The sequence below is a fragment of the Balaenoptera musculus genome, chromosome 4 (assembly GCF_009873245.2).
Source record: "Balaenoptera musculus isolate JJ_BM4_2016_0621 chromosome 4, mBalMus1.pri.v3, whole genome shotgun sequence".
NCBI classification, from domain to species: domain Eukaryota; kingdom Metazoa; phylum Chordata; class Mammalia; order Artiodactyla; family Balaenopteridae; genus Balaenoptera; species Balaenoptera musculus.
Genome location: NC_045788.1, coordinates 15,215,045 through 15,236,098, shown reverse-complemented (window position 1 = coordinate 15,236,098; position 21,054 = coordinate 15,215,045). Strand labels below are relative to the sequence as shown.

Below are 21,054 nucleotides of genomic sequence, written 5' to 3'. Positions count from 1 at the left end.
CTGATGGTACTGAGCACCTTTCTGTCAGGGGGTCACTGTAAGGAGATGAGTGAGCCCACACAGAGCCCACAGCAGCCAAGAGAGACCAGGAGAGAGGGTTCCCTCTGATAGGTGGGGGGTGCCCGGGGCTCCACCTTGAAGAGGAGGTGCAGCCAGTCAGACAGGAGTGGATGGGTCGGCGTGCAGGGTCCAGGGGAGATGGCTTTTGTGGCCACAGCATGGAGCACTTGGTCAGCAAGAGGCAGGAGATTCAGAGGAGCCAAACGGCGTGCTGCAAGGGCACCAGGCAAGGCAGCTAGGCCCTTAGCCTCCGGGGTGCACAGCGCAGCACCCGTCCATCTGCCAGGGTGTGTGTGCACATCGTACTGTGCTGGGCACTCAGCTCTGAGGGCAAGGTCCGGTTGTGGGGTGGCCAGGCTGCAGGTCTGCAAGGACAGATCCTGGGTGGGGGGCGGGTAGAGGTGAGGGGGTGGCCTCACGTGGCCTCCTCCCCCGGGGAGCGTGGTCTGCGGCTGGAGTGCTGGCATGGGGCTGAGGCTCACGTCGTAACCAACGCTGCCGTCATCGTCCAGGTACCGCCCTGCTCATCCTCCCATTCTCCCATCCTACATTAATGCGTGAAGCTCGTCAAGAGTGTTGTGGTCCTTAGGGGCGTGGAGCTTCAGACAAGGCAGGGATCAGTGGCTGTTCTAGTGGGTGTGGAAGGCTTCCTGGAGGACAGGGTGGGAGCTGAGTGGGAAAGGGCAGGGAGGATCTGATGCCACTGCGTGGGAGGGAGGGCTAATATGCTGAAGGAGAAGCCTTGGTGGGAGCCCCAGGTGCAATGATCCAGTGCTGCGCATGCGTGGGGGGCGGTGCGGGGGCGCACTCTTCCTTTTTGGAGAGGAGGGTCCTAGCGGGCCTGTTGTGGGGCTACTGGCCGAGCTGCCTTTTGACTTCCACGGCCTTAGGTACTTTTGCCTTCCCGGGCACTTTGCGCCTTCCTTCATTAAAAAGCAATATATATATACACACAAATATATATAATGTATGTAAATTATATTTTATAACTGTATTGTTATAAAGATGAAGACAATACAGGCTGGATTCATTATTATATATCATTATTATTATATTCATTTTTTTCTTTTGATTTTAAAAGAAATTAAAAGTTAAAAAGTTAAAAAAAAAACAAAAACATTTTTCTGGGCCTCTAAAAGTACTGTGGGTTCCGGGGTCTGTGTCTGCTGTCCCAGCGGGTAAGTGGGCCTAGTTGATGAGGCTGTGGAGGCCCTAGGAGCTCAGCGGGGCTTGGGCTTACGGGGCAGGGAATGGAGAGCTATTGTGGTTCCTACGGTGGGCACCGATGGGATCAAAGACCCCAGAGTTTGCAGGAGACAGGCCTGTGGGCCCCGGCCAGGGCAGGGATGGCAGTTGCAACAGGGCCCGCAGACTTGTATGCAGCTCTGTGAGTGGAAGGGCAGGGCAGGGGAGGGAGGAGCGTCACTGAGGTGTCATGCAGGGCTGCGTGGGATATGAGTGAGGGGCCTGGGCCAAGCCTGGGCCTAGACACACAGGACAGTGGGAGGGGCGAGCGGACAGAGTAGGCCTGTGGGGCGCAGAAGAGGGAGAGGAGTGGGCCCTGGGTTTCTGTACAGACGCCCCAGAAGAATATCGGTGCCATCAACACAAAGCAAAATGAAAAGTCGAGTGGGAAGTGATAGTGGAACAGCCAAGTGAAGATGTTTGAAAATGGCTGTTATGTGGGTGGGCCCAGGAGACGCTGGAAGGATCTGGATTCCTGAAGCCCCAAGAGCTACTGAGTTTTCTGGGTCGGACTGTAGAGAGCAGGTGGAGGGCCAGGAGGAGGGACCTTTCCCCATAGAATCCAAGATGCCACGTATCCCCAGGTGGTGTCCGGGTAACCACCGGCACCTGGAGAGACAGGGGCAGGATCTTCCACCCCTGTTGAGGTGGTCAGAGTGGGGTCACAGAGAGGAGGAAGAGTCAGCACATCCTCTTACATCAGCTCTTTTTTTCTCCTCCAAAACAATGCTGCATGCAGGGGCCTGGGTTCAAATCCCAGCTCTGTCACTTAGCTGAGAGATTCTGGGCCAGCATCCCAGTTTCTTAATATTGCATTTTTTAACCTGGAAGTTATTTGGATGGCCTTTAACCTCTGCATCACCTAGACCAGTGGCCTCAAACTTTAGCAGTAGGGATGTGGTTAATTTGTATTTAAACCATAGCTCATGGAGGTCTTAAAGCCTAGATGATGGAAAATTATAGGCCAGAAATACTGTTGATACAAATGTACATTACCATACTCTATATAGAGAGCGAAGCAAACCAACAACTCCACAACAAACTAAGTTGGTAATGATGAAGTGAAGCTAACAATAACTTACTAACAAAGTGTTTTCATGGGAAACTGTAGGCCTCCCAACCATGCTTGCATGTGCACATGTGCAGAGCTCTGGCACTCTGCCAGATGCTGCCAGGGCCCCAGACTTCTGGCAGGACACTGGACTCCATCTTTGCTTAGCTCTAGCAACATGATGATTTTATCATATTAATGCAGTAGAGTTCCACCTTTCGCAAACATTAGGTTCTGTGGTCAAAATGTGAGGTGACACTCTTACATAGTGAAATGTCCCTGAATGCCAGGCAGCTTGGCAAGATGACCTTGCCCTCAGACACCCACTGGGGCACCACCAGTCACCCAGGTGCTCCTTTTGGACGTTTACCTGGGACTGGTCTGAGGGCAGACTTGCTGTAACATCTTTTCTTTCCCTCCCTCCTCTCCCCTGCGCTTCTCTCCCTCTCTTTTGTCAAGCATATTGCAAATTAGGTATGCAGTCAGCCTCTAGTAGAGACACCTGACTAACCTGGCTTAAACAAGGAAGGGCTTTGGTTTTTCAGGTGAGAGAAGTCACGGTAGGACTTGAGGTGGCCCAGCTGCACAGTGATGCCGTCAGGCAGGTCCCAGACCCCTGCTGTCATTCTATTCTGCCTCCTTGTTCTGTGGGTTATCTTCATGCAGCCTGGCTCCGTAGGTCACCTCTGCATTCAAGGCAGAAAAAGATAGCAAGAGCTTCCCTAGAATCCCCTCCCCCTCCAGCAGACTGCAGCTTATGTCTTATTGGCCAGAACTGAGTCACACGATCACCATTATCCTCTAGAGAGGCTGGGAAAGCAGAATTTCACTTTTACAGTTTCCAGGCTGGCAAGGGAGTAGGAGGTTGCCGGTTGGTATTGGGGGAGTCCAATAGCACCTGCTAGCGTTCATAAGTGAAGTGGCCCCATCACGCAACTCTGACCCAGGTTTTAGTAATCCTTCCTAATTCACTTCATAGGTTACTCGTAGATAGCTCTTAGATGCCCTCAAAAGTCCATCCCCCAGAACATCTTTCTCCCTAAGAGATGAGGAGAGGGCTGATGCATTGCATCCATTTGTGAGCCTGTGGGAGACCTCTCAGGGAGCTTCAGGCCACACATCCCTGGGCATCTGTGTGGCTTCTGGAAGGATTGACTAATTTTGATGACATTTCACCCCTTGTTTAAAGTTGTAAGGTGCATATTGTTTGGTTGATGTTTCAGAGCACAGTCAGGAAATAAAAGCGCAATTGATAAATATTTGTATTGGGTGGTGACTGGCATAAGCCACTCCCCATTGGGAGGAAAGTGGCCACAGGGACTGTGTAGACTTTGAGACTGAGGTGTCTGAAAGAATCCAGGTACCTGCGCTGTGGCCTCCCAGCCAGCCGCCCCTCCTCCGCAGCACTTGGTTGAGCTGCTGGCAAGGCCAGACCGTGCCCAGCGTGTTTTCCAGAGGCTGCTGTCTCCTTCCCCCACAGCATCCACTTGCTGGTCTGAATCCGTAAGTTTTGCCAGCTTCATTTTGCATGCTCATTTGCATGACTTTACCCTGATACTCTCATCTGATGGCTGGTGGTGCAGAGCACAAACAGCAGCTTCATTGTCAAGGGCTTGTCATGCCCAGCTGCTTTCTGCCACTTGGGGATGCTTCCCCAGCCACGGGCCAAGGCCTGGCCAAGGCTAAAAGAAGACACACATACATTCCTTTTCATGATTTCTCTTCCAGAGAAGAGAATCTTGAGTCAATTCATGCAAATTACCATGCAAATTTCCACAGCACACTTTATTACTGTGTCTTGTCAGAATGTGGATGCAAAATTACGTTTCATAATAAATGCATGTAGCAAAAACGATTTCAGCAACTGCCTCAGGAAACATCTCTTTCCTCGGGCATATGCTGGGCCAATGGGAGCTTTTGTGTAGAGGGAGGCGTGTAACGCGCCATCATTCTGCACTGTGTGTCTGAGCCCCTGTTAACACTGGTTAACACCACCTTCTGAAGAAGATAAATGTGGACGCAGCTATGAAATCTATCCTTGTTAAGGTTCCGACTGTTTTGTATAAAACGAAGTGCCTGCCATTTTTCATAAGCAGTACAGTTGGCAAGTACAGCAATATTAAAGGAATAAATAAGCATTGCCAGGTTTGGGGTGATCTAACCACAGCAGGATGCAGTCCAGCCTCCTCGGAGGGGCATCGAGCAGTACAGGAGGCTCACGCAGCACAGTCGAGGAGGGAAGGGGAGGATCGTGGGGGTCATGCACTGGTAGGAGAGTCTCAGAGTCAAGCCTGCTGCTCATGTTGTCTTGAGACCCTCTTTACATCCTTGTGGAAAAGTTTCCAGCAAGAATAATTTACTGCATACCTCATAAGAGGAAATGGAATACAGAGAATGAATGCTGTGGCCAAGACTCCATGGTTCCTTTGGAACCCACCTCTTTGAGGGCCAGCCTTTCCTGAAGCTCTGGGAACACTCATTTATTGGGATGTGAATACAGATTACAAGCACAAGGGCTCCCAGGACCAAGTTTCTACAGCATCTTTTGGAAATCCCTCAGTCAGTTCGTCAGTCCTCATTTTGTTTGCACAGAGTACCTTCACGCAGTCTAACTCATTTGATCCAAGAGTCCTTGAAGGAAGCTGTGATTATCCCCATTTTAGAGATAAGAAGCTGAGGGCCAGAGAGGCTGTCATTTTTCCAGGATACTCCCAACACAGTGTTCTTCCAAGCCCATTATACAGCATTCAGAGCCTGCCAAGGCACTGGCAGAGGTCCCTGAAGACAGACCAGGGCCCTCTGGGCACATGACCCCACCCAGGTCTACTTGGGTGGGGCACTCTGCTAGCTGCATGCCAGATCCTCTAGGCCTGGCCATGCACTGCCCTAGGAGGCACTGACAGGGAGCCTAGGTTTGCTGGCAGAAATCTGTCCCCCTCCCCCATGGAGGCTCCTGGTCACCTCAGCCTGTTAGCCTCCTGGCCTCACCAGGGCTGTGTGCATACATCGATCTGGGCTTTACCTTCAAAGCAGAAATGACTCCCTCCCCACCACACACTCATACCCACACAAGCCTCTTACACCTACTACTTTCCACATGCAGATACACAGTTGCATGCACACCTGTGTATCTCCATTCATCATGTGTCTACTCACATACACTCATACACACATTCCCATCAATACACTCACACACTGTATGACCTGTGCTGACCTTTGAGAGGGAATGGAGGTTGTGGCCTACCTGGGTAGCTAGTTGTTCTTTATGTCTGGTGTCCCCATATTATCGCTTCAGATAATTTCTATTGATCCGTTTCCAAGTTCACTGTTTCATCTGTCATTTGCTGTCTTCTGTTAAGCGTTTAAAAATTTCAGATATTGTATTTTTAGTTCTAAATTTATATTTGCTTCTTTATAGTTTCTCTGCTGAGATGCACAGATGAAAATCTGTGTCTTCATTGTGAGCATGTTTTCTTTATATGTTTGAGCATAATTGTATTAGCTGCCTAAAAACGCTTGCTACTTTCAACATCTGGGTCACCTCGGGATTGGTCTCCATTTATTCTAGTTTTCTTAAATATGGCTTTTACTTCATATGTATAGTAATTTTGAGTTGTATACTACACATTGTGATTAAGACTATGGATTCTGCTTGTTCCTTTGGAATAGTACTTGCTGAACCCAAATTCTCAATTCTCTCCCCCACGGTAGGCAGCAACTTAAAGTTCTGTTCAGCTTTGTTTGTTTGGTTTTCAGTCTTAGGCTGCTTGTGGTCTCTTTGGGCCAGAGATTTGGGTATCATTTACGTGCAGAATTTGGGATTTCTCATCTCCAGGATTTCCCACATTTTCCGGCTGCTGTGATAGTTTTATGATCTGCCCCCTCATTTTTAACCAGTAAGACTATGGTTTCTTGCCAAGTTGTAGCGACCCCTCAGCTCCAGCCGGGGCTGTCTTTAGGTGAATAAACAGTCATAAAAACAGGAGCCTTGCCCAGGGCCGGCCATTCTCTTCTTTTAAGTGTTGACTCCCCTCTAGATTCTACCTGCTTTTGTCACTTTCTAGTGCCTTCAGATAGTTGTTTTTTACATTCTGCTCAGAATTTATAATTGTAATCTGTAAGAAGGTTGGTTCTGATTACCAAAATCAGAACACCCCCATTCCCTCCATCTGGGAGTTACTCCCCGTACTTCCCATCCTCTACTATTTCCCCATCTTCACCTGCTGGAAAGTTAGTATTCACTCAAGGACTGGCATAGTTGCCCTGCCTTTCCTCAAGAAATCAATCAGAAGCAAGGTCGCCCTCCTCTTAGAGACCCTCTAACTACAATAGTCCTACGCATCTGTCAGGGACCATAGTTCTGTGTGCTAACCTTAGCTCCTCCACAAGTTTGGAAGTTCAAGACTGAATCGTGAACTGTGAATAGGTGTTAGCCATATGGAGGAGCATTCCACGGGAGGGAACAACTCCTTATAGGCTGGGACCAGGGCATATTTTGGTCTAACACATAGTAAACACTCAAGAGTGAATAAGTGAATGAGTACTACTTATTTACACCATATGCCAGAAAGGTGCTGCCCAGGAAAGACTGTGACCACCTTCTCCCTGCAGATCTGGCCTGTCTGGGAGCAATGGGCTCCAGCTGGCAGTAGCGTAGGGCCAACTGCTTATGCCTTGTGTCTGGAAAAATAAATGACGCCAAGGAGCTAGAAAATTTCTGGTAACCAAGGCCATCTTAAAAGTTCTTGTTTCTGTTCTGCCCTTAGAGAGCTGACTTTTGTTGTTGTTGCTAAAATGCAAATGAACTTCCTCTTACGTGGACTCTGCCGAGCTGTTATGGCTCATGACCATAGATTCTGACAGGAGGGAGCCAGGCAGGATGTGACCCCCCCACACACACACACTCAGTGACAGCTTCAGAAATGAAGGGACTTCAGGAAGCAGAGGGAATACAGCTCAACAGTCAGGAGCAGGGGCTTTGCAGTCAGGGAGACCTGGGTTCTAACCCTGCCTCTGCCACCCCCACCTGTATGACCTCAGTTCTGAGTGAGCCTTGGTTTTTTCATCCGTGATTAGCCCCTTCTGCAGGCATGGGCATCTCCCTGTCTCTCACCGCAGGCAAGGAATTTGCCCCTCCTCCTGGATACCACAGCTTCCTCAGACCAATTACGGCAGGAGCTCAGAATCTACGCAGCTGTTTGCAAACTTTACTGCACAAATGAGTTATCTGAGGGCTTGTCTGGAATCCTGATTCCCAGACTGACACCCCAGAGATTGTGATTCTGTCTGTCTGGGCTGGGCTCGGCAATCTGCATATTTAACCATCTTCTGATGTGATTCTGAAGCAAGTGGTCCATGCACTACGTGTTGAGAATTACCAAATCACTGGCCAGTGGGAGAGACTGACTAGTATGAGATCTTTCCAGTTTAGAAGAGAAACTGTTAAATGAGGGGCCCTGAGGCCAAGCTGAGGGCTCAGAAGATGACTGGATTCAGCAGAGGAGCTGAATCTTGATCTCTGATTAGGTTTTAACCATGTGGAAGAGCATTAGAAAAGGCACAGAAACACAAAGTGACTTGTGTGTGTAGAGTCCTGACCACAGAATTATTACTAAAGTATAAAGTGCAAGCTGGGAAAGAGGGGAATGAGGTCAAAGGAAGCAAGGGGCGGGCCCTTTGCAGACCCAGCTGAAGTGTTTGGATTGTTTCCTGGGGGCAGTAGGGAGTGATATGGTCAGATTTATGTTTTAGAAAGATAACACTGGTGCTGGTGAGAGATTATTTATCCAGGGAGAACCTCAGGGCAGAGAGACCAGTCAGGAAGCTGTTGAGGCTATTCAGGTAAAAGAAGTTGGAGGACTGAACTGGGGCAGTGCTGGTGGGGATGGAGAGAAGCAGACAGGTGAAAACACTCAGGAGGCAAAGTATCAGCTCAGTGATTCCTCTGCTGTGAGGGCGTGGACGAGAGAGCAAGGGAAGAGGAGGAACTCAGGAGGGCTTCTGGAGGCTTGGGCACCTATGGAGGTGGAGGTGCCATTCATCGAGATGGGGAAAGTAGAAGAAGTAAGTCTGGAGGGGGATGATGGGCTCCGGGTGGGACACATATGTTTAGTGAGAGGTCTAGAGGACACGTGGATGGACATGTCCAGTAAGTGGTCAGATACCTGGATCTGGGGCTCAGGACAGAGGTGAGGCCTGGAATGTAGGTTGGGAAGCCAGCAGCACATCCTTTTTGAAGCTGTGACATGAAATGAGGTCCCCTGACACAAAACAGTAGGGAACACCAACATTTTAGGGACAGAGAAAGGAAGAGGATCCTGTAAGAGGCCAATAAGGAACAGCAGTTAGAGAGGCAGGGAGAGCCAGAGACAAGTCATGTCATGAAAGCAAAGGAAGGAAGAGTGTCAAGGAAGAGATTGGTCCACGGGGTCAAGTACATCTAGTAGAGTCTGGCCTATAGAGTGTCCTTACAACTTGGAGATGAATGGCCATGGCGACCACAGCCAGAGCAGCCTCAGTGGGCAGAGGGGCAAGAGTCAGACCACTGAGCAGTGGGTGAGAAGAGAGGAAGTGGGGACAGCTGGTTTGGGCCCTTTTCCAAGAAGCATACCAAGGGAATGGAGGTGAGAGATTGGCAGAGAGCTGGAGAGCCACTTAGTGACAGGGAAGGGTTTTTTTTTAAGGATGCAAGAATTTTAAGAATTGGATGAAAGGAAAGAGTGAGTAGAGAATGAGGGGCTGAGAAAAGAGAAAAGAACCTTGATGGCTGAGAGGCTCAGGGCCAAGAGAGCCCCAAGGAGAGGCTTGCTTTGACAGAAGGAGCAAATGCTCAGAGCCTGGAGGGATGGGGATACGGCTGGACACACGTAGACAACTTTGCAAATATCTTTGTATCCTGGCTCTGCCATTTCCAGCTGTTGACGCTGAGCAAGTAATTTAGCATCTCTTATACAGTTGACCCTTGAACAACGTGGGTCTAAACTGGGCTGGTCCACTTATATGCAATTGTTTTCAGTAGTAAATACTACAGTACTACACCATCTGCAGTCGGTTGAACAGAGGAACCGAAGTGCGCATACAGAGGACCGACTATAAGTTACACACGGGTTTTCCACTGTGTGGATGGTCGGCACCCCTAACCCCCACGTTGCTCAGGGATCAACTTTACTCAGTCTTCTTAGCAGAAACGTATAAATACTAAAGTGCATAACTCATGGCACAGGTTATCAGGATTAAGTTAAGTAATGCATATAAAGTACTTACCTGGCACATGATAAGCACTCAGATGTTTAGTCATTGTTACTGTAGTTATTGTTGTTATATTAGAGGGTAAAAGCAAGGAATTGAAGTGGTTTGTACTTAATGTTGTAAAGTAGATTTGAGGCCATCTTCTGAGAGTGAGTCTCGCTGAGGATGAAGCAGGGACAAAACAGGAGGATGTTATGAATTGTTACTGATGTGGATGGAAACAGGAGGTGGTCAAAGACAAGTCACATGTTTTTATATATCACAGACTTACCATTTCTGGTGCTCCTATATTCCTTCTTTAAAGATCCAAACTTCCATCTGTAAAATTTCCCTTCAGCCTAAAGCATTTCCTGTAATGAGGGCTCACTGGTGACAAATGATCACAGTTTTCCCTTATCTGAAAATGTTTTTGTTTTGCCCTCAGTGTTGAAGGAAATTTTCACTGGCTTTAAAATTCTAAGCTGACATAATGGGGATGATGGTGGTTTGTTTCTTTTAGAATTTTAAAGATGTTGCTCCATTGTCTTCTGTCCTCAATTGTTTCTGAAGGGAAATCAACCATCATTCCTGTCACTGTTTACTTGTATGTATTGTGTCTTTATGTTTCCTAGCTGCTGTTAAGGTTTTCTCTTTATCTTTAGTTTTCAGCAATTTGACTATGACTTGTGTGGGTGTGGTTTCCTTTGTATCCTGTTTTAGGTTCACTGAGCTTCTTGAAGCTGTGGGTTGATGTTTCTAATCAAATTGAGAAAATATCTGACCATTAGTTTTTGTTTGTTTGTTTGTTTTTACTCTTTCTGAAACCCCAACTACATGTATATCAGGTCTTTATATTGCCCTAGAAGTTCTTGAAGTTCTGTTCATTTTTATTCTATCTTTTTAAAATCTGTGCTTCAGTTTGAACAATTTCTTTTGGATTGTCTTCAAGTTTACTGCCCTTTCCTCGGCATTTTTATTTCAGGTATTGTGTTTTTTTGTGTTAAGATTTCTGGGTTTTGTTTTAGTCTCCATATATCTCTTGAAATTCACCCATCATATTCATCTTTTTCCTTTATATTTTTAACACAGTTATAATAATTATTTTAAAGTTCTTATCTGCTAATCCAACATCTGAGTCATCTGGGTATCTGTTTCTATTGAGTTTTTTTCCATTAATTATAGCTTAAATTTCCTGCCTCTTCATGTCTAATCCTTTTTTATTGTGTAGTGGACATTGTGAATAATAAGTTGTAGAGATTCATAGATTCTGTTACCTTCCTCTGAAGAGTGTTGAGTTTTATTTCAATGGGGAATTAAATTATGGGCAACTAATCCTTTTTTTTTTGGAAGGGTTTACTTACCATGGTTTTTTTTTGTTTTTTGTTTTTTTGTTTTAATAGATCTTTATTGGAGTATAATTGCTTCACACACTGTGTTAGTTTCTGTTGTACAACAAAGTGAATCAGCCATATGCATACACATGTCCCCATATCCCCTCCCTCTTGAGCCTCCCTCCCACCCTCCCTATCCCACCCCTCTAGGTCATCACAAAGCACCGAGCTGATCTCCCTGTGCTATGCTGCTACTTCCCACTAGCTATCTATTTTACATTTGGTAGTGTATATATGTCGATGCTACTCTCACTTCACCCCAGCTTCCCCCTCCCACCCCGTGTCCTCAAGTCCATTCTCTATGTCTACATCTTTATTCCTGCCCTGCAACTAGGTTCATCAGTACCATTTGTTTTTTTTTGTTTTTTTTTTTTTAGATTCCATATATATGCGTTAGAATACGGTATTTGTTTTTCTCTTTCTGACTTACCTCACTCTGTATGACAGACTCTAGGTCCATCCACCTCACTACAGATAACTCAATTTCGTTTCTTTTTATGGCTGAGTAATATTCCATTGTATATATGTGCCACATCTTCTGGGCGGAAGACCTAAATAGACATTTCACCAAGGAAGACATACAGATGACCAAGGGGCACATGAAAAGATGCTCAACATCACTAATTATATATCACATATCTGATTTGCACAAATGCAAATATATCTGATTTGCACAAATGCAAATCAGAACTACAGTGAGGTATCACCTCACACTGGTCAGAATGGCTGTTATCAAAAAATCTAGAAACAATAAATGCTGGAGAGGGTGTGGTGAAAAAGGAACCCTCCTGCACTGTTGGTGGGAATGTAAATTGATACAGCCACTGTGGAAAACAGTATGGAGGTTCCTTAAAAATCTAAAAATAGAACTACTGTACGACCCAGCAATCCCACTACTGGGCATATACCCTGAGAAAACCATAATTCAAAAAGAGACATGTACCACAGTGTTCATTGCAGCACTATTTACAATAGCCAGGACATGGAACCTACTTACCATGTTTAAAGTTTGTTAAGATAGGTCTATTTTGGTTTTTTCCTTAGTCCTCTGATATAACCCTTAGTCCTGAGATGATGCCCTTTTTCCCAAAGCTGGCCCTTCTGGGGTTCTCATGAAATGCCTGAGGTGTTTACCAAGTCCTTCTAACTTGGTGGGACTAGGAAGCTACCTCAGGGGAAAAACTGGTTAAGCATAGGATCTCACTTCGTTTTCTTCCCTTCCTTTAGAGGTTATAACCCCTCCATTTTCTGCCTGCTTTTGGTCACTTTTCAGTGATTGCAAATTGTTATTTGTTTTATTTGTGCAGAGTTTATAATAGTTATCTGTGGGTGGGTTAGTTTGATACAAACTACTTAGCCATCACTGGAAGCGAAACTTAGGGAGATGTTTTTGAGCAGAGCTGATGGCTCAGCCACATCCAAGGACAGTGCCTGTGCTTTGGCACCAGTGTGTGCAGCTGTGGGAAGGTCTTCAGTGGCTCAACGGCCTGGCTGGGTGGGAAGTGTGGCCAGAACAGGTCTGAGAGACTGGGCACTTAAGGAACCAGGTGTTTCTCTCATGTAGAAGAAGTGTGAAAGTGGGAATAGAGGTGGGAGAGAGCTGGAGAGATAGGAAGTTGGTCCTTTCAGCCTTACTTTCATCATTACCACTGATCTGCTATTGTGAGGGGTAATAAAGTATGTGAGTGTTCAGTAAATGGTGTTTATGATTATGGAGGCCACTGGGTTGAGCTTTACCAGAGCTTGATCCACAAGGCACAATCCTTGTCATGTCATCTGGTGACTTCTCTGTCCTCCATGGAAGCACACGTGAGGCGAGATGGGGTTGTCGTTGTTACATTATCATCAGGAACATCACTGTCACCACCCATGCTGCCTACCCTTAAGGGGTATGTTTCTCCGTGGTTCTTTGCTCTATTAGTTAGGATAGAGCTAGGCTGTATTAAAAGAAACTGCAAATAACAGTGGCTTAAGCGAAATAGAAGTCCTGTTCTCTGTCACACAACAGTCTGGGCGTAAGAGCCTCAGGCTGCTGAGGGGGCTCTACAGGCAGGAACTCAGGCTTCCTCTGTCTGGTTCATCTGTCGCCACTACTCTGTCACCTTCATCTGGATGGTCCAATATGACTTATTACCACCTGTCTTTATTCCAAACAGTGGGAAAGGGAAAGGGGCAGCTGTGGGTACATCGCCCCTCCCCATGAAGGACCCATCCCAGAAGATGCAAATGTCACCTTCACATCCCACTGACCAGAGAACTTAGCCACCCAGCTACAAAGGAAGCTGGGAAATACAGTCTTTATTTGGGGCAGGCATGAGTTCATCTATACGTTTGGAGTCCTAATACTATAGAAAGGGAGACTCCATGTTGGGGGACAGCTAGCAGTCCCTGCTACCAATCCTGAGGTCATACACCGGGTTTTTTAGCTCAAGGGTCACTTTACGGAAGGAGCTTGGCAGTCCCTGGGGAGCCCACTGAGCACTGGAGTTGAGAGATGTCCGCCTGCCCTGTCCATTTCTCCGAGACAGCAGACAAGGATCATTACTCTAACAGATACCAATAAATGGAGGTAGTGTGACTGTTAAGGAACAAGGCTCAGTCCACAAGCCGCTCGTCAATTCCCCAGTGGCTACACCATGCAGGAAAGGTGTGCAAAGCTGGGGTTGAAAGAGCCCAAGTGATGCCAAGATTTTACGCGGATCCTCCCAGCTCTGCCTCTGATTGGCAAAGTCATGCTAGGTGTGTGCTTTAACTTTCCAGGTCTCCAGAGTAGGGGATTGAGTTGTATCTAAGGTGTTTGCTTAGCATGCGTGTTGTAGAATTGTATGATTCCTTGACACTCCCTGTCTTTGCACTAAAGCAAGCTTCCAGGAGGACGCAGCCACCTTAACTCCTTTGTGGAATGGGTGAGGATGGGAGTGTACATGCACCTGCTTGAAGTCAGCCGGGGGGCCTGCAGACATGGGTTTTTCTATTTCCTTGGGCTTCCTTGGTTGTGTAGTCAGAAGTCACCGCACAATTTTCCTTTCAATGAAACTTATTTTTCAACCCTATTTTTCTTTCAAAATGCTTTATTTATGCTTCTAGAACTATTATATGTTCATTGTAGAAAATAGAGAAAAGTATAATGAAAGAAGCAAAAAAAAAAAAAAAAGCACCCACAGTGTCAGTACTCAGACACCAGCACTATTAAGGCCTTAGTGTAGTCCCTTCACGTCAACGTCTAAGAAAATATGAAAAATACTTGTATCTCTACTTCAGTTAATCAAGTTGGGATCACACTATACATGATGTTTTGTAACCTGTTTTCTTTCACCTGATGACCATTTCCCGAAATCCTTAAATATTTTTCAAGGACGTGATGTTTAATGGCTGCCAAGGTTTCTAATCATTTGGATGAACCACAGTGTCCTTAACCAGTGCCCTGACATTCAGGCTGTGTCGGAGTCTCCATTATTATTAATTACACAGCAGTGACTGTTTCACGCTGACAGCATCTTGCTCCCGTCACAAACACTGGGTGCGGGTTCGGCCCAGAGAGGTTGGAGGCCTGCCCCAAGCCACACAGCAAGTGAGTGGTGGGTCCCAGCCATCTGGCCCAACTGTGCCTCCTAGTGCCAGGACAGAGGAGGCACAGGCGTGACCTAGACAGTTGGCTTCCAGTGTGTCGGTCTGGGTAGAAAAGAGCCGGTGGGTTTCGCAATGAGATGCTGCTGTGGGTGGCTGTGATGTCCCTGGGGAAAGCCGGGTGCTCTCTGCCCTCCCCCTGGCAAGCCGCCCTGCCCCCGCTCCACCTCCTGGGCAGTGGTGATCCCCTGCCAGGCGCTTGAGTTCCAGGGCTGAGGAGAAAAGCTTTGGGAGCCTCGAGTGGAGGCAGGGAGGGAAGGAGGCAGGCGGGGCCCGGCAGGCTGGGGCAGGGAGACCACCTCGCTCCTGCTCCTCCAGGCCCCCACCTGAGCGGGGCAGGAGATACACGTTCCAGTGGCCCTGCCGCTGGGGAAGCCTCCTCACCTGCTCTCTCCTCTCCTTTCCAAAGCACTTTTCTCTTCCTCTCCAAAAAGTATCACTCCCTAAAAAACCTATCCTCATCCTTATTTAGCTCAAACTCAGTCCCTCTGAGAGGGGCAAGAGGGTTCACTGTTGAGCTGGGGGTGGGGCAGCAGAGCAGAACCCACCTAAGGCTCGGCGTGGGTGACCCCTTTTGCTGGCTGTGTCCCCACCTGGGTGACTCAGCTTTTGCCCCTTGGCCTGAGACCTTTTGGGTTTGACCGTTCTGTGCTTTTCTCTAACAGGCAACCATTGGGATTGACTTCTTGTCAAAAACCATGTACTTGGAGGACCGTACGGTGAGTGCCTGACTTGAGACCTGGGAGGACGGGGAGGGCTCCTTGGGACCTATCACCTGGGGCCCGTGCTGGGCACCGCTGAGAGCCTGTGCGTGGCCAGCGTCCCAGAGCCGGGCCCTCCCTCAGCCCCCACTCCCACCACGAGGACCTCACTGCCCCCTGAGCCTCCTCCCTCCCTGTGACAGGTGCGACTGCAGCTCTGGGACACAGCCGGCCAGGAGAGGTTCCGCAGTCTGATCCCCAGCTACATCCGGGACTCCACGGTGGCCGTGGTGGTGTACGACATCACAAGTGAGTGTGGGGCCTGGGTGCTGGGCGGGGGGCAGCTCGCAGGGCTGCGGCCCCAGCCAGGCTGCAGAGTGTGTGTGTGTGTGTGTGTGTGTGTGTGTGTGTGTGTGTGTGTGTGTGTGTGTGTGTGTGAAGATGGGAGAAGACGCTGGTCCCCAGGCCAACCTTGACCTGGCAGCCGTGGTTTTGTCAGCAGCATCCCAGTTCCTTACCGGGTTCCCTGGGAGGGGAGGCCCAGCGGGTCCAGGAGGGCCTTGGGTGGCCTGCACTTCTCACACACTGTGGCTCTTCTGGCCAAATCGGCTGTTCTCAAGAGCGACGCACAGCCCTGAGGGAGGCTCGTGGGGCTGGGGTGAGGGCTAGGGCCTGGTGCAGAGCCCCACTGCCCAGGCAGGTGTCAGGGCACACACCTGGCAAGCCCCTGGGCTGCAGTCATGGGCGTGGTGGGAGGCTGCCCCAGCCGGCTGCCTCTGGCTCTGACCGCAGGCTCCCTGCGCACCTGAGAGCAGGTGGGAGCTGGGCCCCGAGGAGGCCTGGGCTCCTGCAGCCTGACGCTGCGCAGAGGGGAGGCCAGGCTGCGAGAAGCCCAGGTTTCCAGGAAAGGGCGCCTCCGCTCCCCTTGGGCCTGCGGGCCGCTCAGTGGTGGGCGTCGCCCTGTGACTGCTCTTCTGTGAGGCCTGCCACAGCTTCTGACAGAGGAGGGGGCTGCCCTGAAACGCCTGGCCTCTCCTGGCTTTTATCTGCTCCTGGGGCCGCCTTCCCCCTCCCCTGACTTTCAGGGCCTGAGGGTGCTCTTCAGAAACCCCTCTGAGCTCCTGTCAGTGGGGGGCTGCTCTTCAGGGCCCTCCTGCCCTGGGACCTGCTGTGGTCCCCCCCCCACACACTGTCACACTGTTTCCAAGCTCAGCCAAGTCTACTGCACCCATTTCTCACTCTGCTGTGAGCCTCCAAAGTCAGGTCCGACTCTCAGGTGGGCCCTAGGACCACTAGTAGGAAGTCGTGACCCAGCGGCCTTCCAGATGCTGTGACTTCTCTCCCCAGAGGGTGGCTCAGCACATGAGGGGCCTGCGGGGACCCCGGGCACAGCTCCACACACACGTGCGGGCGTCCTCGGGAGGACCCAGGCCCACTGGACCGTGCTCCCGCCCCGCCCAGGTGTCTGAGGGTGCACAGTCCCCTCCCTCCTGCTCCTGGTCTTACTCCCTTCCCACCCTCCCCCTCTCCTGCCAGGGCTGCCGCTCACGCCCTGTTTTATCTGCACTTTCCACCTCCAGATCTCAACTCCTTCCAGCAGACCTCTAAGTGGATCGATGATGTCAGAACAGAGAGGGGCAGCGACGTCATCATCATGCTGGTGGGCAACAAGACGGACCTGGCCGACAAGAGGTAGGTGCAGGGGCTGCAGGCCGGGCCCGCTCCATGCCTCTGCCGCTCCTCCTGTACAGGGAGTGCTGGGATTTGTGGGTGAGCAGCCCCTGTGAGCTACCCCCTGCCCAGCACCCTGTCCGACCTGCCCCCCTGCATCTGGGAAGGACCCCCTTGGGGCACCGGAGGCTTTGAAAGCACCTGGCAGACGCCTCCCCACAGGTGTGTCATGTCTGAAGCCCCACCTTCCAGGCTGGCAGGGGCAGGGCAGGCCTCCACGCGTGGGCTGAGTGGAGCCGTATGCGCCCGGCTGGCCCAGCAGTGCGTGGTCTGGGCCCGGCCTCAGTGCAGACACAGACACAGCAGCCCTCGGGCTCCCACCGGCCCTGCCCCTGTGAAATGCCTGTGCTGACATGGGTGTGGGTGTGAAGGGCCTGGTCCTTCGCTGTGTCTGGGTGTGACGCTCTCCCTGAACAGGCTGCTCCACACCATCGTCCAGGCGCAGGGCTGACCCCAGCGCCCTTCCCTGCACTGGTCCACTCATCTCATGGGGCAGATAGAGCAATGAGTCATGGACTGAGGGCTTCCTGAGATGTACTCTGACCTTTTAGGGAATAATCTGGATTAGAGGCTGCTTTATTTGAATCTTGTCCTTGAAGTGAAGAAACGGAGTTCAAAGCCCAGCTCCTTTGCAGTAGGTGACCTTGGGGCCATTACTTTTAACCTCAGTGTTCTCATTTGGAAAATGGGGCTGATGGTACCACCCAGAGAGACGGTCTGTGGCTGGCAGCGCTTTACGAATGTTGGCTCTGGCCGTGGTGACACTGGGAAAGGGACAGCAGCCACCTGCCTCAGGGCCTGCTCCCAACCTGGACGGAGCCGCCAAGGAGTAGGGAGGGGCTGGTGTCCCGCTGTGCCCTGTGCCCCCTGCGCCCTGAGGGAGCTCTGGGGTCCAGCCCTGACCTCAGGGCTGACTGAGGGGCCCCCATCATCTGAGGCTGCTCCCTCCGCCCCCACCGGGGGCTGCTTCCCTGCTGAACTGGTCCCCTCTCGCCTCCCCTCCAGGCAGATAACCATCGAGGAGGGGGAGCAGCGCGCCAAAGAACTGAGCGTTATGTTCATCGAGACCAGCGCGAAGACCGGCTACAACGTGAAGCAGGTGGGGTCCGCCGCCGTTGGCCAAGGGGCTAGAGACTAGGTGGGGCCGTCGACCCACCAGATGGGGAGCGAGTAGCCTCCAGAGCTCTACTGCTGGCCCTCAGGGTATCGGGGCTATGGGGTCAGCCACCAACTTCCAGGAGGCCGAGAGGGGTAGCATTCCCCTGCTTCTTACCTCACGTGGGGTGGACGTGCAGGAGAGTCTCTCCAATCAGCATTTTGGGGTTCCTGCCTTGTGCTTGGCAAGTGCTCAGGGCTGTGGCGGTCCAGGCAGGCTTGGAGAAAAGAGCCCACCCACGGTGCGGTCCGAGCTCGCGGTGGGGGGAGGCCTGGGAGTCAGAAGCCTCAGAGGAGCCGTAGAGGGGGTGGGGTTGGGGCTGAGCCTGGGAGCAGAGGCTTCTCCTGGGTCCACAGACCCCCAAGGAGTCCACGGATGGAATTCAGCAGGTCAGTGGACTTAGGTGGGAAACAACTACAAGTGTCTCTGCACTGACCTCTGACAGGCCTCCAGCATTTCCTGCAGCTGTGAGCGTAGGCAACACGACTCCGTATGTTAGCAGCACCTGTGGCTTTATCACGATAGAGGTCACAGCCGCTTTCTTATCACCTTATGGTGGGGTCGCAGGTCTCTTGAACTTTTTCCCACCTCAGTGTCTCAGGGGCTGTCAGACCCCCTGCCGGCTTCTGCTCTTTAACAGGTTCCCGAGGAAGCACAGGTGCTGCTAGTCACAAGTCTGTATCTTTAAAGGTTTTAGAAGTTTGTTTCAATACTAAATGGTTTCCTTTACATACAACTTATATGTCATTCATTTCACACACTTAAAAGGAGCCCATAGGCTTCGCCAGCCTGCCAAAGGAATCTTTGGTTCAGAAAAGGTGAGAACCCCTGTCTGCAAGGAAAAGAGGACTCAGAGAGGTGATGAGGAGCTGGGGCGGCCTGGGCCAGGGGACCGGCATGGGCACAGGTGCCACTGGAGGGGTGTCGGGGCCTGGCTGGGGGTCACTTCTGCCCTGCCACCCCCAGCAGTGTCCAGGGGCACTAGACAAGCTGCCACTGCAGCAGCCGGCCTCACGCAGTGAGGGTTTACCCCGCCTGGGCAGTGCCTGGCCAGTGGGAGGTGGCAGAGGAGCAGGAAGGGACGGAATGGGAGGCCCCGAGCTCCCAGGACTCCGTGCCCCCACCCCAGTTGGAGGCTCATCAACATGGCTCTCTTCCCTCCCATCCCCTTCCCAGCCTCCTTCGGGGTAAGGCCAGGGTGGCCGTGGTGTCACCTGGAGGAGAGAGCTACCTGTCCCTGGAGGCCTGCAGGAGACACTGGCTGCTGCTCTGCGCGGCCCTGATGGAAAGGCTTGGGGGGCGGGTAGCCCCTGCCCCCGTGGTCAGGGAGATGCCGATGCCCCCCTTTCCAGATTGCTCTGGAAGCCAGGCGATGGTCTGAGCCGGAGTTGTATATGGTCAGTTCTAACCCTGTGTGGTGGAGAGGCATCTCCATGCAATGCAGCCTCCTGGACTCTGAACGTGAGCGTATCTGCTCCCAGAAGCCCCCGTGTGACCCCGAGAGCTTGCATCTAACCGGCAGCTTGGCCACTGGCAGAGGCTGTGACCATTTTGGCAGCCAGCCAGGCAGAGCAGGGCTGCCCAGGGCAAGGCCTTGAGGGGAGGCTTGGGGAGTGACTGGGCCCTCTGCACGCTCTCCCACTTCTGCCAGCCACGCTCCGAGCCCCCTCTGCAGCCCGCCCACAGGGTCCATACCATGCAGAGCCCACCAGTGGCTTCCCCGCTCGGACCCTTACCGCCTTTGGTCCTGTCACCCAGCCTGGGTGCTCCCATGGGGCTGGGCTCTGGGGTGAGACCTTGAATAAGACTCACCCTGTCTTCAGAGAGCTCAGGCAGTGGAGAAGTTTTAAGCCCAGAGCTCACCTAGTTCCTGCAGTTGGTGTTTGTAGAGAGATGGGAGAGCATTCAGGATCTTCTGGTGCCTTGTATTTCTGCCTTGTACTTGCTGTCACCCGCTAGGTTCCACGCATGCACAAACACACACACACACAACCACACGCACACAGTTCTCATGCACACTTTACAGACTTACACGCACAGAAACCCCACATGTGTACATGTACACACCATACACACTCATTCCCCCCCCACAGATGCCACACATCCACGCCACACCACTCATACTCCTCTACACACAATATGCACATCGCACTCACCCACACCCAAGCAAACCCACAATGTCACATTCACACTCCTGTGTCCTTGTTCCCTCTGAAAAAATCTCTCTCCGCTGTGACTGTGTGGCCCTGACTCCCAGCTGCCCCGATGCCCGTGGACTCGCAGGACTCCCTGAGGAGAGGGTCGTTGTCTCAAGGGCAGATCGAAAGTCCCTTCCCCACACCAGGTCCCTGCATGGGCAGCGGGCCAGAAGCTTGTCTCCCAGGACCTAGATCGTTTTCTGCACCGGGGTAGGTCCCTGCCATCCCCATGACCCACACTCAGCCCCTCGTGACCCTGTGGCCAGCCTGCCTGGGGGAGAGGCCTGCCGGGGCCCAACGCCATGAGAGGTGCTGGGGGCACAGGTGGGAGAAGTAAGGTGCAGCCCCTGCTGTCCAGGGTGCAGTCAGTGGGACAGAAAGAGAGTAGAGCCCGAGGTCAGGGTGAGAAGAGGCAGAGGGTGGAGACACCGGGAGCAGGAGGGGAAGGATGGGGGCTCATGCTGCATCTCCCCCTCTCCCCAGCTCTTCCGACGTGTGGCCTCGGCTCTGCCTGGAATGGAGAACGTCCAGGAGAAAAGCAAAGAAGGCAGTATCCTTTTCCTTTGACAAGTGAGTGAAAGACGTGCTGCAGAAACCATTTATTCATTGATTTACCCACGTGGCATGTTAGAGCAGTGGGCAGACCCTTGCCAGGTCTCCAGGCCAG

General features: G+C 51.3%; 1 protein-coding gene across 1 annotated transcript in view; it reads left to right on the top strand.

Moving 5' to 3' along the window:
- Positions 1 to 21,054, top strand: part of RAB6B (RAB6B, member RAS oncogene family) — a 59,641-nt gene that overhangs the window by 32,552 nt on the left and 6,035 nt on the right. The window contains exons 3-7 of the mRNA XM_036851792.1: positions 15,267 to 15,320; positions 15,506 to 15,611; positions 16,883 to 16,994; positions 18,039 to 18,132; positions 20,871 to 20,937. Of these exons, the coding sequence (XP_036707687.1) occupies positions 15,267 to 15,320; positions 15,506 to 15,611; positions 16,883 to 16,994; positions 18,039 to 18,132; positions 20,871 to 20,937 (433 nt within the window). The remainder of the gene's footprint in view (positions 1 to 15,266; positions 15,321 to 15,505; positions 15,612 to 16,882; positions 16,995 to 18,038; positions 18,133 to 20,870; positions 20,938 to 21,054) is intronic.